The 12,769-nt window shown below is 33.1% G+C and overlaps 1 protein-coding gene across 1 annotated transcript; it reads left to right on the forward strand.

The window, feature by feature from the left end:
- The first annotated feature begins 3,508 nt into the window (after positions 1 to 3,508).
- On the forward strand, positions 3,509 to 11,405 carry LOC139786433 (uncharacterized). The gene is made up of 9 exons (XM_071725599.1): positions 3,509 to 3,652; positions 3,951 to 4,070; positions 7,505 to 7,622; positions 7,826 to 8,090; positions 8,190 to 8,300; positions 8,368 to 8,458; positions 8,840 to 8,976; positions 9,149 to 9,281; positions 9,753 to 11,405. Exons 1-9 carry the CDS (start codon positions 3,509 to 3,511, stop codon positions 9,807 to 9,809), a joined length of 1,176 nt encoding a protein of 391 aa, XP_071581700.1. The 3' UTR covers positions 9,810 to 11,405.
- The last annotated feature ends 1,364 nt before the right edge of the window (positions 11,406 to 12,769 follow it).

Raw genomic sequence — 12,769 nt, forward strand, 5'->3', positions numbered from 1 at the left:
ACATATATTTCAAAAATATTTTAATATATTTTAGTATCATGTAATATGCACTGTTCGTGGGCAGGTAGAGCAGGTAAAACTGGATCGAAAAGTCCTTTATCATTTTGTAAGTTTCTTAATAATTAATGAGAAATTACTTAACACAGATACGTGAATCGGGATGCGTCTGTGCGATTCGACGAGAAGAAACAGCCCAACGTTCACGTTTTGTTAGGTGCGTGGCGAGGCATTGGAAGGAGTGCATAACAACGGCTATACATGAACGACATTCGTGCGTAGCCATTGTTATTTATATAATAAAGCGCTCCTCCTAAATATTTCTCCACACGAGTAACAACGTTGAGCTGCTCCTATTCATCAAATCACACGGACGCATCCTGATTCGCGTATCTGTACTAATTAATTTCTCATTAATTATTACTAATAATAATTTGAATTTACAATAATTGATTCTTATTATTCCACGTATAAGGGGCTGCGCACAATAAAAGGAATAAGGAACAGGAAACGGGGAATAGGGAACAGTTCATTATTAATATATGAAATTCATTAACATATGTAATTTATTAACACAGAATAGACGAACAGAGGAATAGTGCTAAGAAACAGTAATGAAATTTTATTCTATATTTTGTATATCATGTACACAATGCATATATTAATATTAATATTATAATGTTTCACTATTCCCTGTTCTCTGTTCCCTATTCCTTTTATTGTGTGCAGCCCTTAAAAGTATCAAGGTAAAGTCACCGAAAAGTGAATCCTTTATGAGATATTTTATATTTTATAATAAAAAATATGACAAAATTTAAAATATCTCAGAAAATTCTTAACGAAAGAGAGCTTTATTATAGCGTTTTGAAAACGTTTCGACATCAGCTACAAGCTACAAGAATATGTAATAAAGAATAGGGAGTTCTATTTGGAAAAATAAAGTCGACCTTGAAACAGTGCTTTAACCTTGACCCAAGATCAAACAAAGGTCCTCAAATTACTCTCGCAACACTGAACAACTTTTGTTTAAAACTTTCCTTCTTAAACTTACAACTTTTGAAATTTGAATGAATTAATTAAAATAAACTACCTTGTATATTGTTACACATATAACAATACAGATGTTTCTTACATGATAATATTGAGGCAAACTATTAAAAACGCATACATTTTCTTTGCTGAAAAAGTGTATTAAGATTTAATATTAATTTCTATAACATTATACAAAACATAAATAATTTTCACAAAAAACAATAAAATTCCAATCTCAAATAAAAGGACATTACTAATGTAAAAAAAAACATATGCCAAGTATATAAAATAATACAAAATTTGTATATTATTAATTTCTACAAAAAGTAGTAAAATCCTAACAAAACGTCTTTACAAAAAAAAAATACACCAAGTACATAACAAATCAACGTATATATGTAGATTTTGGAAAAAATAGATGTCTAAAATTAACTTTGTTCATCAAAAATAGACGTGAGATCAATGCCATGCAATTAACCAAGTACATAATATATAGTATTAATGTTATAATCTGAATTACAATTTTTAGTACTGCTATCTATATATTAAGTAAGAAGTACTTAGCTCTTATTTACACTTTGTTATATTAATTCGATGGTTCTCTGCATGTATATTAATAATAAACGCTGAAATATCCAGGTGAGAAGTTAAGGAAAAACTTAACATTGAGACTCAAAAACTTGGCGTGCCCAAATAAATAAATTGACCTTCACTATAAATGTTAAGAATGCTATTGTTTTTAAAAACTAAACATTATTGAATATAGTATGTGTCTACACTATGGTTCTAGAAAGAAATCTCCCCGGAAAAATCCTCCCCGGAAATGAGCTTCCAGAAATAAGCTCCCGGAAAAAATTTCCCCATGGAAAAATTCTATACTATTAGGACAGGGCACGCCAAGATTTTAAGTCTCGATGTTAAGTTTTTCCTTAACTTCTCACCTGGATATTTCAGCGTTTATTATTAATATACATGCAGACAACCAACGAATTAATATAACAAAGTGTAAATGAGAGCTAAGTACTTCTTACTTAATATATAGATAGCAGTACTAAAAATTGTAATTCAGATTATATTGATTATAACATTGATACTATATATTATGTACTTGGTTAATTGCATTAATCTCACGTCTATTTTTGATGAACGAAGTTAATTTTAGACATCTATTTTTTCCAAATAAATTATATTTGTGTTTATTTTTGTTCATATTTTTTAATATTCTATTACAAAATGTCAAAATATAGTACAATGTTTAGGATGATTATGAGGAAACTTGGATACAGTAATAGCACGTTAACTTGCTTATGGGATGTTTATCGCACACTCCCTTATTGTTGCAAGTGCAATGTTTCCTTGTTTTCCTTTGCTTTCCATTCAAATCGCGGCAAACATAATAGCTCTCGACAACTACATGTCTAGCAAGCTGATTCTGTAACTCTTAACGACAGTTTCGTTATCGTTATATTGTTGTTGCGCAAATATTATACATGGTAAAAAAGCAGCGCAAAGACAATATAACGATAACAAAACTGTCGTTAAGAGTTACAAAATCAAACCGCTGTTGAGTCACGTCTTTGGGCAGTAGAAGAACTTGCATATGCTAAGGAATGTATTTCACGTCCAGAAACGTTTTCTGCAGCGGAAAGTATAAATAATTTTCCTACTATAGTGAGATATCGAGCGCGTGCTTCAATGTTTGTGCGTGTGTGTGTCACAGCGGAGATAAGTACCTCGCTGTTTGTCACTCCCGTATGAACATTGCAGTTTGTCATTTGCACCATTTTGCCAACAGAGCAGTTTTCATAAAAAATCAAAAGATACGAATATCGGCGACAGAATACAGATTTTCAGAGAAAGGACCAGAAAATGCACTATTCACTTCAAATTGTCATAACTCAGTGAAAAAAATTATAGCGTAATGATTAAAAAAAACATTTTAAAGAGAAAATGTTAAATTTTACGATATAATCAATAAAATTTGGAGAATAAATTTCGTTCCCCACGTGCACGCTATAAAAGTTGAAGTTTATTCTTCAATTTTGCAATGTCCAATTTAAATTAGCGCCGTTTGTAGTAAAATCTTTGCAGAGAAACAAGTCTCGAAGCATTCGAAAGCTGAGGACTCAAGCTTTAAAACGCTTTAAAAAGCTTTAAAACATCACTCTGCGATCATTTTTCACAAAGATATGTAACTTTGAATTAGGTGCTTTTTAACGCTGATTTGAAGTAGCCCGAATTTTTTGCGGGTGAGTGTATATGAGTAAAATTATGCTCACTGGAGAAAAAATTATTTTCGATGACATTATCTGATTTACTAAGATATACTAACATTAACATAATTTACTAATTTGAAGCTGATATACTAATACTTAGCATTGCTTAGGCAAATATACCATCAATCAAGAGAAAAGAGGGGAGATATATAGATTTCCGTCCACTGCTTTTCCGCCAAATACATCTCTGTGCTCACGAAGAGATGATTTGTCTCGAAACACGACATTTTAACGTTAATCGAATCCTGCTGCTTGCCGTTGGTTTGTGGCCTTACCAACGATCGCGAGTCGTTGAACTTCAGTTCATTTTACTTCTTGGCATTCTGATAACTTTCATTATATTCCAAGTATGTTACGATTTTAATATTATTATTATGAAATAAGCTACCAAATATTGTATAACAAAGCGTTATTTTAATTACATCTATTAAATTTCAAATTATATTGGATAATATTTTATTTTATTAAAATAATATTATTGTGATACAATTATATCCGAATATTAATTACCTGTTCTCTTTACTAATTTATTGTACATAGTATACAGAGTAACGGAGAATAGAGAAATTACAGTTTGCTAATAAGAAAATCTATTGTTGCTTTTTTGACGTGGCTGATTTAATTATTGAAAATTATTTCTTGCAGTTTACCACATTCTTGACGTCAAAATGTACTCCAGAACATATTCTCGAGATTATTTCTACTACATTCTTCATTACATGCTATGTGATCAAATACACTTCGTTTTGGATTAACGCCGATACTGTAAGAGCGTTATCAATCATATATGCATTAGTGATAAACAGAATTTTCGAATGTAAAACTGTCGGATTTTTATATTCCTTACCTATTAGAATTAAATTTATTTCCAGTTATTCTTAATTTCCTTTCAGTTCTTCATGATTTGAAGAACTCTACTTCTATTATAATTATAATGTAAAGAGTAAGGAGACCGGGGCTCGTTGGCACCGTTTTCACAATTTCGGCATTTGAGTTTTTAAACAACTAATTATCATGATTAAACAGTGCTAATATGATAGAGAGAACCTTTCTCTACATTTTCATGCCCGAAACGATCCTGTATACTGTATAGTTTCTTTGTAATAAGTGAAATACGAACATGCTGCATTGTAGCCAGCTTGCCCCGATAGTGGGGCAAATTGACATATATCATGGTGTAAGTTGGCTACAGGTAAGGTTATAGGACTAAAGTCCATGTTAAATTAATGAAAACGTAATAGAAAATAAAAAACATATAGCAGATATGTTCTCGATAAAGATTGTATCTTTTAAAGTTGTTTTATAATGATCGAGCAAAATGCTGTTGTAGAAAAACAATTGTAAACTATTTCAGATATAGCTTTCTTCAATATAGTCTGTTCACACGAGGCAGTTTTGACGCGTGGTTGCGCTGTCGCGCGTGGCCGCGCGTTATCGCGAGGCGAGGTGCGACAACGCGCGCATACGTGCGTACGCGAAACGGCGTACGCGTGACGACGAGCGTCTACGATATGCTTTGCGGCATTTTAGACCCATAGGACACTCGCCGTCGCGCGTACGCCGTTTCGCGTACGCGCGTATGCGCGCGTTGTCGCATCTTGCCTCGCGACAGCGCGCGGCTGCGGCCGCAATCGCGCGGCAACCGCGCAGCAGAAACGCCTCGTGTGAACAGGCTCATAAAAATATTAAATATAAAGCCCGGTATACGTAGGCCGCAGTTCGCAAAACGCAAGACACACGCACAGTCTACATGTCAATCTAACCTCTATACACAGAGAGGTTAGATTGACATGTAGACTGTGCGTGTGTCTTCCGTTGATTACATTCGTTGTAATCATCGACCGGCAACTACATTCATTAATATACATTTTAAAGAAATATACAAGGTACAAGGTTACTTATACATCTTCTGCTTCTCTTGCTTCTATCAGCATTGTAAAGGCTCAGTCACAATGAGAAAAATAAGGAATAAGATAAAGGAATAAGGAATAAGGCATGTTGCATCTCACTTTAATGTACATGTACTGAAGTGAGATGCGACATTCCCTTATTCCTTATTAATTTATCTTATTCCTTATTTTTCTCATTGTGACTGAGCCCTAACGCGAATCATATGTTCGCACACGTCTCACGCGCGCGGCAACAGCAAGGTCAAGCTAAGCGTGCGCCGTGCCGTAATATGAGTCAACATGCCCCATCTCTACATATGTCAACATGCCCCATCCCTACATGATTTTTATTTTAGTCATTTTATTATAATAAATTAATATTGTTACTCAAAATAACATGTCGTATAGTAACAGAAACTTTTCTTTTAACTAATAATACGTTACTTAGATTTACTTCTCAAGCTGAAGAACATTAATACGATATTTTGTACCGCTCGAAAATTCACTTGCCACCTCTTGAATCAGATTTTTCTCTTTTTTTATTGTAATACTTATCTGATTTAAATAAAACTTTGGGGGAAGTACCTATGTCATAAAAGAGATATTTTGTGATAACTTTTCCATTGTTTTTTTCGCTATAAATACATAAACGGAACGCAACGCCAACTTGCCTCTTGTGCCAACGAGCCCCGGTCTCCCCAATTTAAAAAAATCACATAAATAATTCCGTCCTAATCAAGAATGCAGAAGTTTGACTATAAGCATTTTGAAAGAAGCATGACCATTTTTGGTGATTTCTGAGCCCTTTTCTTTACGGTTCAAATATTGCTTCCTCATAGAGGAAGCTTTGTTTTCGTAAATTTCGTATTTCAACCTTCGATTGCGTATAAAGTTGGGTCTAATCAACCAAATTTAAAAGAATTGTATATGAAATAGGGGTAGAAGAAACCAAAGAAAAGATTGTTTTTTAAGTTTTTGATACTAATATGTTCAGAGTGTTCTAAAACGTCGAAATATTGCATTAAAAAAAAATGTCCGTATGTATGTGTGTGTGTATGTGGTAATTTGATGTCCGTGGTTGCTCTAACTTCCGCAAATATTGAGATATCGGGCTGTTTTTTTGTCATAAAGTCCTGATCCAATGCTATGCGAGTTTTTCTGCAGAATGTGTAAGAGAGGCCCTATTAGATTTGTTAGGAAACATGATCTTTGCCTCGTTTTCAATTTGATTTACGATATTTTTTTTATATTATCCTATAGATATAGATCCCAGTAAGGCCTCCATTGGATTCTATCAACTGCATAATGGTGCATGCTTGTTGGATGCTTGTCTTGATTTGGCTAAGTTCTTGGAAGCCTTATGTTATTTCGCCGTCATGTCAAAGAAAGACAGAGAGATATTTCGGATTTTTGTGACGAATCCCCTGTAGTGATGTCCTCCTCTGGAGCCATACTTGGAGGGGAAATAAAACGAGCGTGTGATACATGTACTCAGCTGTCCGTGCAGGTTCAACTCGAAACAGTGTATTGTGCTGAACACGTACGAGCAGACTGCACGTACAAACTAATAGCGTTTTCTACTGGAAAAACTAGTGTAACACTCGTGCACGCTGATGCACACATATTTTCACACATTGTTTAATGTTCTACCGTGTTTAACTTGACAAATTTTTATCAATAGAACATTAAACACTAAAAATATGTAAACTGATTTTCACATTGGAGCAATAAAATTACACTCAGTGTGCACCAGTGTTGCACTAGTTTTCTCAGTAGAAAACTCTATAAGTGTGTATTTATGTTGAACGCGCGCGCGCATTTAAAAATATAATCTACTGACAGGAGATAATGATCCCGTTCAAATTCGACACGTTATTATGGAAGTACAAAGTACTTGGTTTATATCTTAATCGGATAAGAACCGAATGAAGCCTCAGATGCCATAATAGGATACTACTGTCATTGTAAGAATGGTCTTCACACAGTAGATTATTGCGTCCACGTTATAACAGTATTATGGTGTTCAGAATATGGTAGACATTCCTTGCCTATTTCACTCCCAGCAAGCTTCTTGGATGACATGACTGCAAACGTAGAAAGTAGTGATTTGAGTGATGGGTACAAAAATAGCGTCTTATACTCAAGCTATATTCTAATGTTCCTCTCCTGCATTAGCTGCAAACTTAAGCTACTAGTTACATTAATCTTCTAACATAAGCTTCTGAATAAACCATATTTTATTTGCGTAGAAAAGAGTCCAGAATAGTCACCCTGCTTTACAAAAAAAAAATGGCGTAATATTATTGACAGATAAGGAGTTCGCTGGATCGGCTTCAAGATGTATGTAACGAGCTAAGAGATGAGAATGAAATCGCTATTCTAAAAAAATATGGGAGCAAGGCGAAACGTTACACAACTGCAATTATACGTAAGACATGATAGTCGAGTCTTCTGTATGTTTAAAAATTAGATTAAACATAATCATAAATACATTTTTTTAAAGACAAAACAAGATTCTGCCTATCCTCAATATAAAAAATTAAAAGGCGACTGAATGTTTGATATATGCATATGTGTGTGTGTGTGTGTGTGTGTGTGTGTGTGTGTTTAATTTTACAAAATTTCTTTCAGTGATTGGTACATATGGCACAGCTACAATTACTGCTATGCATATTTGGACGTATATTCAATACATTGGTCTGCCTAAAAACGAGTCTCGACTAAATCCTTCAGTGTATGTTGCGACAGAGTACTTTATTGATCAAGAAAAATATTTCTACTTAATCACGTTGCATGCACTAGCAACTATTTACATAGGGGCTGTCTCAATGATGGCGACAGGAACTATGCTCGTTGCATATCTTCAACATATCTGCGGAATGTTTGGTATCGCCAAGTGAGTAAATAAATGCTAGAATATAATCGTAAACAATATTTGTTTGTTATCTCAAAACAAAATAAAATTAATTGAAGGAATAAAATTATTTTTTTACAGTTATCGAATCGAACAAGCAATCAATATTTTACAAAAAGACATCCTAAAGTGTAAGAACATGGTTTATAAGGAGATTACTTATGCCGTAGATATCCATCGCAAGGCTATGAAGTTGGTATATATTTAATAAAGAGCATTAAATACTAATATAATTACACGAATTTTCTTGTACTTGAAGGTTCACGGACTCTTTAATATCAAATTTTGAGGGATCATTCTTCTTCTTGATAGTAATCGGCGTGACTTGTCTTAGCCTTAATCTTTTACGGGTAAAATATTTAATCGTAATTTCATGTTATTAGAATTTTATGAAATAGTCAAGAAGATAAAAAGAAGTAGCTAAACACTTTTCTATCTATAACATATTTATTGAAAACGATAATTCATAAAAATAATGGTTACCTAATTTTTAAGATACTGTAATTGCTAATTATATGTATAAGCTAAGTAAATAAATTAGCAATAACTAAATAAAAACTTAGTATTAAAACTCTTAATTCTCAATTATTCTCAATAATTCAATATTCTGATCCGATGACGTATCATAGTCTATTGAAATTTTATCATGCAATATATATAGAACACAATATGATTCGATCGTGCGTAAGAAGTCGATAGCAAATGCTTAATGGACGTATCACATTTTTTAGCTTGCGTCATATAGTGATGAAATTGAAAAACTTCTTATATCTTTTATAATAATAAACATCCTCTACGTGTACTTGTTCTTAGCCAACTATACTGCGCAAGAAATTACAGATCACAACGAATATGTATTTGCCACAGTGTAAGTAATATTTCCATCATTTTGTCATACAAGGGTACTCGTTTTGTAATAGAAATCTAAATTATAAAAAAATATTAGAGTAAAAGTACTAATACGATTCGTGGAACAAATATATTTATTATTACCAAATATTTTTGTCTTATTAGAACTAGAAATTGTTATTATTTTGTAGATACAACGTTCAGTGGTACACGGCTCCGTTACATATACAGAAAATAATATTGTTTCTACTGCAAAGAGGCACTAAACCTTTTCATATAAATCTCGGTGGAATATTTGTGGCGTCTTTAGAAAGTGCGGCTATGGTAAGAAACATGTATCATATGTTGTATTTTATAGTAAGTTCTTCTATAATTATCTCTGAGAATATTGTTTAATCGATAATAACATTAACAATCATTTTAAAATATTCTATTGCTATTTTAGTCGAATCACGCTTTACATCACATAAATCATACAAAAACGTATAGTTTCACTATAATAATTTTTATTTACAAAATGTTAACTAACAGCTCAGTGCAGCTAGAAAATAGAATAAAAGATAAAGAAAATTACAAAATTTCTATTGTATTTTTTGTTTTATCATAGTCAATAATATTACAAAATTAATAATTAACTTTTACTTCAAAACGTCGTAGTTTGATCATCATATATATGATGATGAAAAAAATCGATTATCTAAACGTATTGTCCCCAAATGTTTGGTTAAAGAAAGTTCTATTATATTTTTAATATTACTTATTACAGAATAAAGCAAAAGATATATTTTATTACAGTTGTTTAGTACTTCGGTATCCTATTTTACTGTTCTCTATTCTACGAGGGAGAACTAAGAGTATAAATTAATGACGATAAAATAAAATTAGTTTTTATTTGGAAGCGAGAGAATGAAAAGGGGACGGTGAAGTAAATTGAAATAAATATTGGCACCATTTCGATCTCGCATTTTAGGTAATATGTGTTGAAGTATTAGTAATTCTGCGAAGAGAGAATATTATTATTTAATTGAGAAATCGGGATTCTACATTGTAAAAACTGCAGAATAATGTTGAAAACGTTGCGTACAATAAAATTTTTTTATTATTCACATTTTATGTAATTATAAAAAGTTTCTTTTTTGTAAATGCAGTAAATTTTTAAATGATTCCGTTATTAAATAAAATGCAAAAAATTTTTTCTTTATTAGTTCCCTTCTTGTAGCGCAATCAACTGATACTTTATTTAATTTTTAATGATATTTAGTAGTATATATTTCCGATATGTAGGGAGTAAGAATCAAGTAAGGGAGACCGAGGCTATATGGCTCCTGGGGTATGTTGCTTATGTGCTATTTTTTAGTATTTATCTCGAGAGGAACAGTGGATGAAAAATCGTGAAATGGTTTTTTTAGAATCTAAAAGAGCCCTCCGTTCAAATCTCGGTAAATATAACAGCTGCCGACATCTGCAACACGTCCAGTTGAATCACGCTTTTGTGCAGTGCGAAAATTTGCACTGCCCAACATGCTAAGGGATGTATGTCCAAGAACGTTTTCTACAGACGAACGTATAAATGATTTTCCTACTATAGTGAGATATCGGGCACGTTCTTCAATGTTTGTGCGTGTGTGTGTCACAGCGGATATAAGTACCTCGCTGTTTGTCACTCCCTTATGAACATTGCAGTTTGTCATTTGCACCATTTTGCCAACGGAGCAGTTTTCATAAAAAATCAGAAGATACGAATATCGGTGACAGAATACAGATTTTCAGAGAAAGGACCAGAAAATGCACTATTTACTTCAAATTGTCATAACTCAGTGAAAAAAATTATAGCGTAATGATTAAAAAAACATTTTAAAGAGAAAATGTTAAATTTTACGATATAATCAATAAAATGTAATGAATAAATTTCGTTTTCCACGTGCACGCTATAAAAGTTGAAGTTTACTCTTCAATTTTGCAATGTCCAATTTAAATGAGCGCCGTTTGTAATAAAATCTTCGCAGAGAAATAAGTATTGAAGCATTCGAAAGCTGAGGACTCAAGCTTTAAAACGCTATTTTAACCCTTCGTAGTCACACTTCTCTAGAATATCATTCTAGTCATACTGGGTCATATTGACCCAGTCGATTTTTAAATGGTTGGCATTTTAATAGTATCGGTCCGATCGGGTTCAAATAATTCTGGAACATACCTTGAACATTCTAGAATATAAAACAACTGCGATTTTGTGAGAGATCAAATGGCAATATGTTGAAAAAAAATCGTAAACGAGTACATGCGTAAAAAAGTAGCTTTTTCACTTAAAAAATCATAACTTTTTAATTTTTTAAAATAAAATTTGCAGGTTATACTCCTAAGATACGACACTTTAAGAAAAAAAATAGTCCTCTAGTGCGCGTTTCAAAAAAGGTATTTATTCCGGCATATGAAGAGGCCCAATTTTGGAGTGAAAAAAATGTGGATTTATCAGAAAATAATGTGTTTTATTATTATTATGTATATCCTGAGTACACAGAAACATAAGCATTATTGTTTTTTCGTTATAAAACGACAAAAAAGTCATTTATTCAGTGCCACCGCAGTTGACGCAGAGATTAACGCGATGAATGTCGCACATCGGCCGGGTGCAGAAGGGGCACCGGTCTTCCGATCTTGCCTTGCGGGGCACAATGCGCATCTGACCCGTTTTACCAAACGGTTTTGTTGCTCGTTTTGCCAAATAAAATCTATACCGAGGATTGACTCTATTTCTTTTTTAATGTTAAGCCGGAGGGTTGGTATATTGTGACGTTCTTTCAACAAGGGTTCTACGAGATAGTGCGACAATTTTTGTAGGCATTGTTTAGCTGTAAGTACTTCGCTTTCCTTTCCTCGATTCATACAATGGCATTTGTGCAAAATCCGAGAAAATTTGCGTCGAAACTCACTACTGCTACGCAGATTGTATGCTATCTGATAACAAATAACACCGTTATTATTATAAAAACAATGGAAAAAAAATATCGCAGGTGCCACAGTCACACTTCGCTTTCCAAACCCTATCTCCCTGCTAGAGGTTTCCAGGGAACTCGAACGCTTATACAGAAAAGAAAACTCTTCCCGGATCTCCCGACGGCGTCTCCAGGTCATTTTGGGTTACCCCGACGAATCCGTAATTCGTAATAACAAGATTTCTCATAAAATAAGTTACATAAATTCGTGAATTTTTTTTTTATATACTTTTTATATAATAATGCAGTCCGCTACAGAGCCCGATTTTGCATTTTTGCTCTTAAAAATTTATAATAAATAAAATACGGAGTTAAAGTGCAGTTTAACGTGCACTTAGTGCATAAAGTGCACCTGAGTGCACTTGAGTTTGCCTGGGTCTCCTGCCGACCCTTAAGTAACGTTCGCGTAAACGTAGTATAGGTTAGATTACCGATTTCGGCGATTTCTTACAAAATTTTACATAAAACGCGAGATTCACTTATGGGAGCTTTCCAGCAAGCGACACAAGTCGACACAGGTATCGTTTTGTCTTTGTTACTTATTGCCAAAAAAGAAAGATAGAACGACGTTTGTGTCGGCTTGTGTCACTTGCTGGAAAGCTCCCTATCTCCCTATGTATGCAAGTTTAACGCCTATTGAGTTAATATGAAATAATTTTTCTAAATGTAATAAAAATAACACGATGTTATATATGCGGTTTGCCGTGATTATATATATATATATATATATATATATATATATATATATATATATACTACATATATGTAGACTACATATAAAGCTAGGTCTAATCAATCAAATCTTAAAGGTAGAAAGGT

The sequence above is a fragment of the Temnothorax nylanderi genome, unplaced genomic scaffold (assembly GCF_030848795.1).
Source record: "Temnothorax nylanderi isolate EJ_2023f unplaced genomic scaffold, tnyl_v1.0 TNYL_tig1034_pilon, whole genome shotgun sequence".
Taxonomy (NCBI): Eukaryota; Metazoa; Arthropoda; class Insecta; order Hymenoptera; family Formicidae; genus Temnothorax; species Temnothorax nylanderi.

Coding starts and splice junctions, on each gene's coding strand:
- LOC139786433 (XM_071725599.1), top strand. CDS start 3,509: ATGATTTGTCTCGAAACACGACATTTTAACGTTAATCGAATCCTGCTG. Junction 8,091..8,189: donor GGAATGTTTGGTATCGCCAA/GTGAGTAAATAA, acceptor ATTTTTTTACAG/TTATCGAATCGAACAAGCAA. Junction 8,977..9,148: donor GAATATGTATTTGCCACAGT/GTAAGTAATATT, acceptor ATTATTTTGTAG/ATACAACGTTCAGTGGTACA.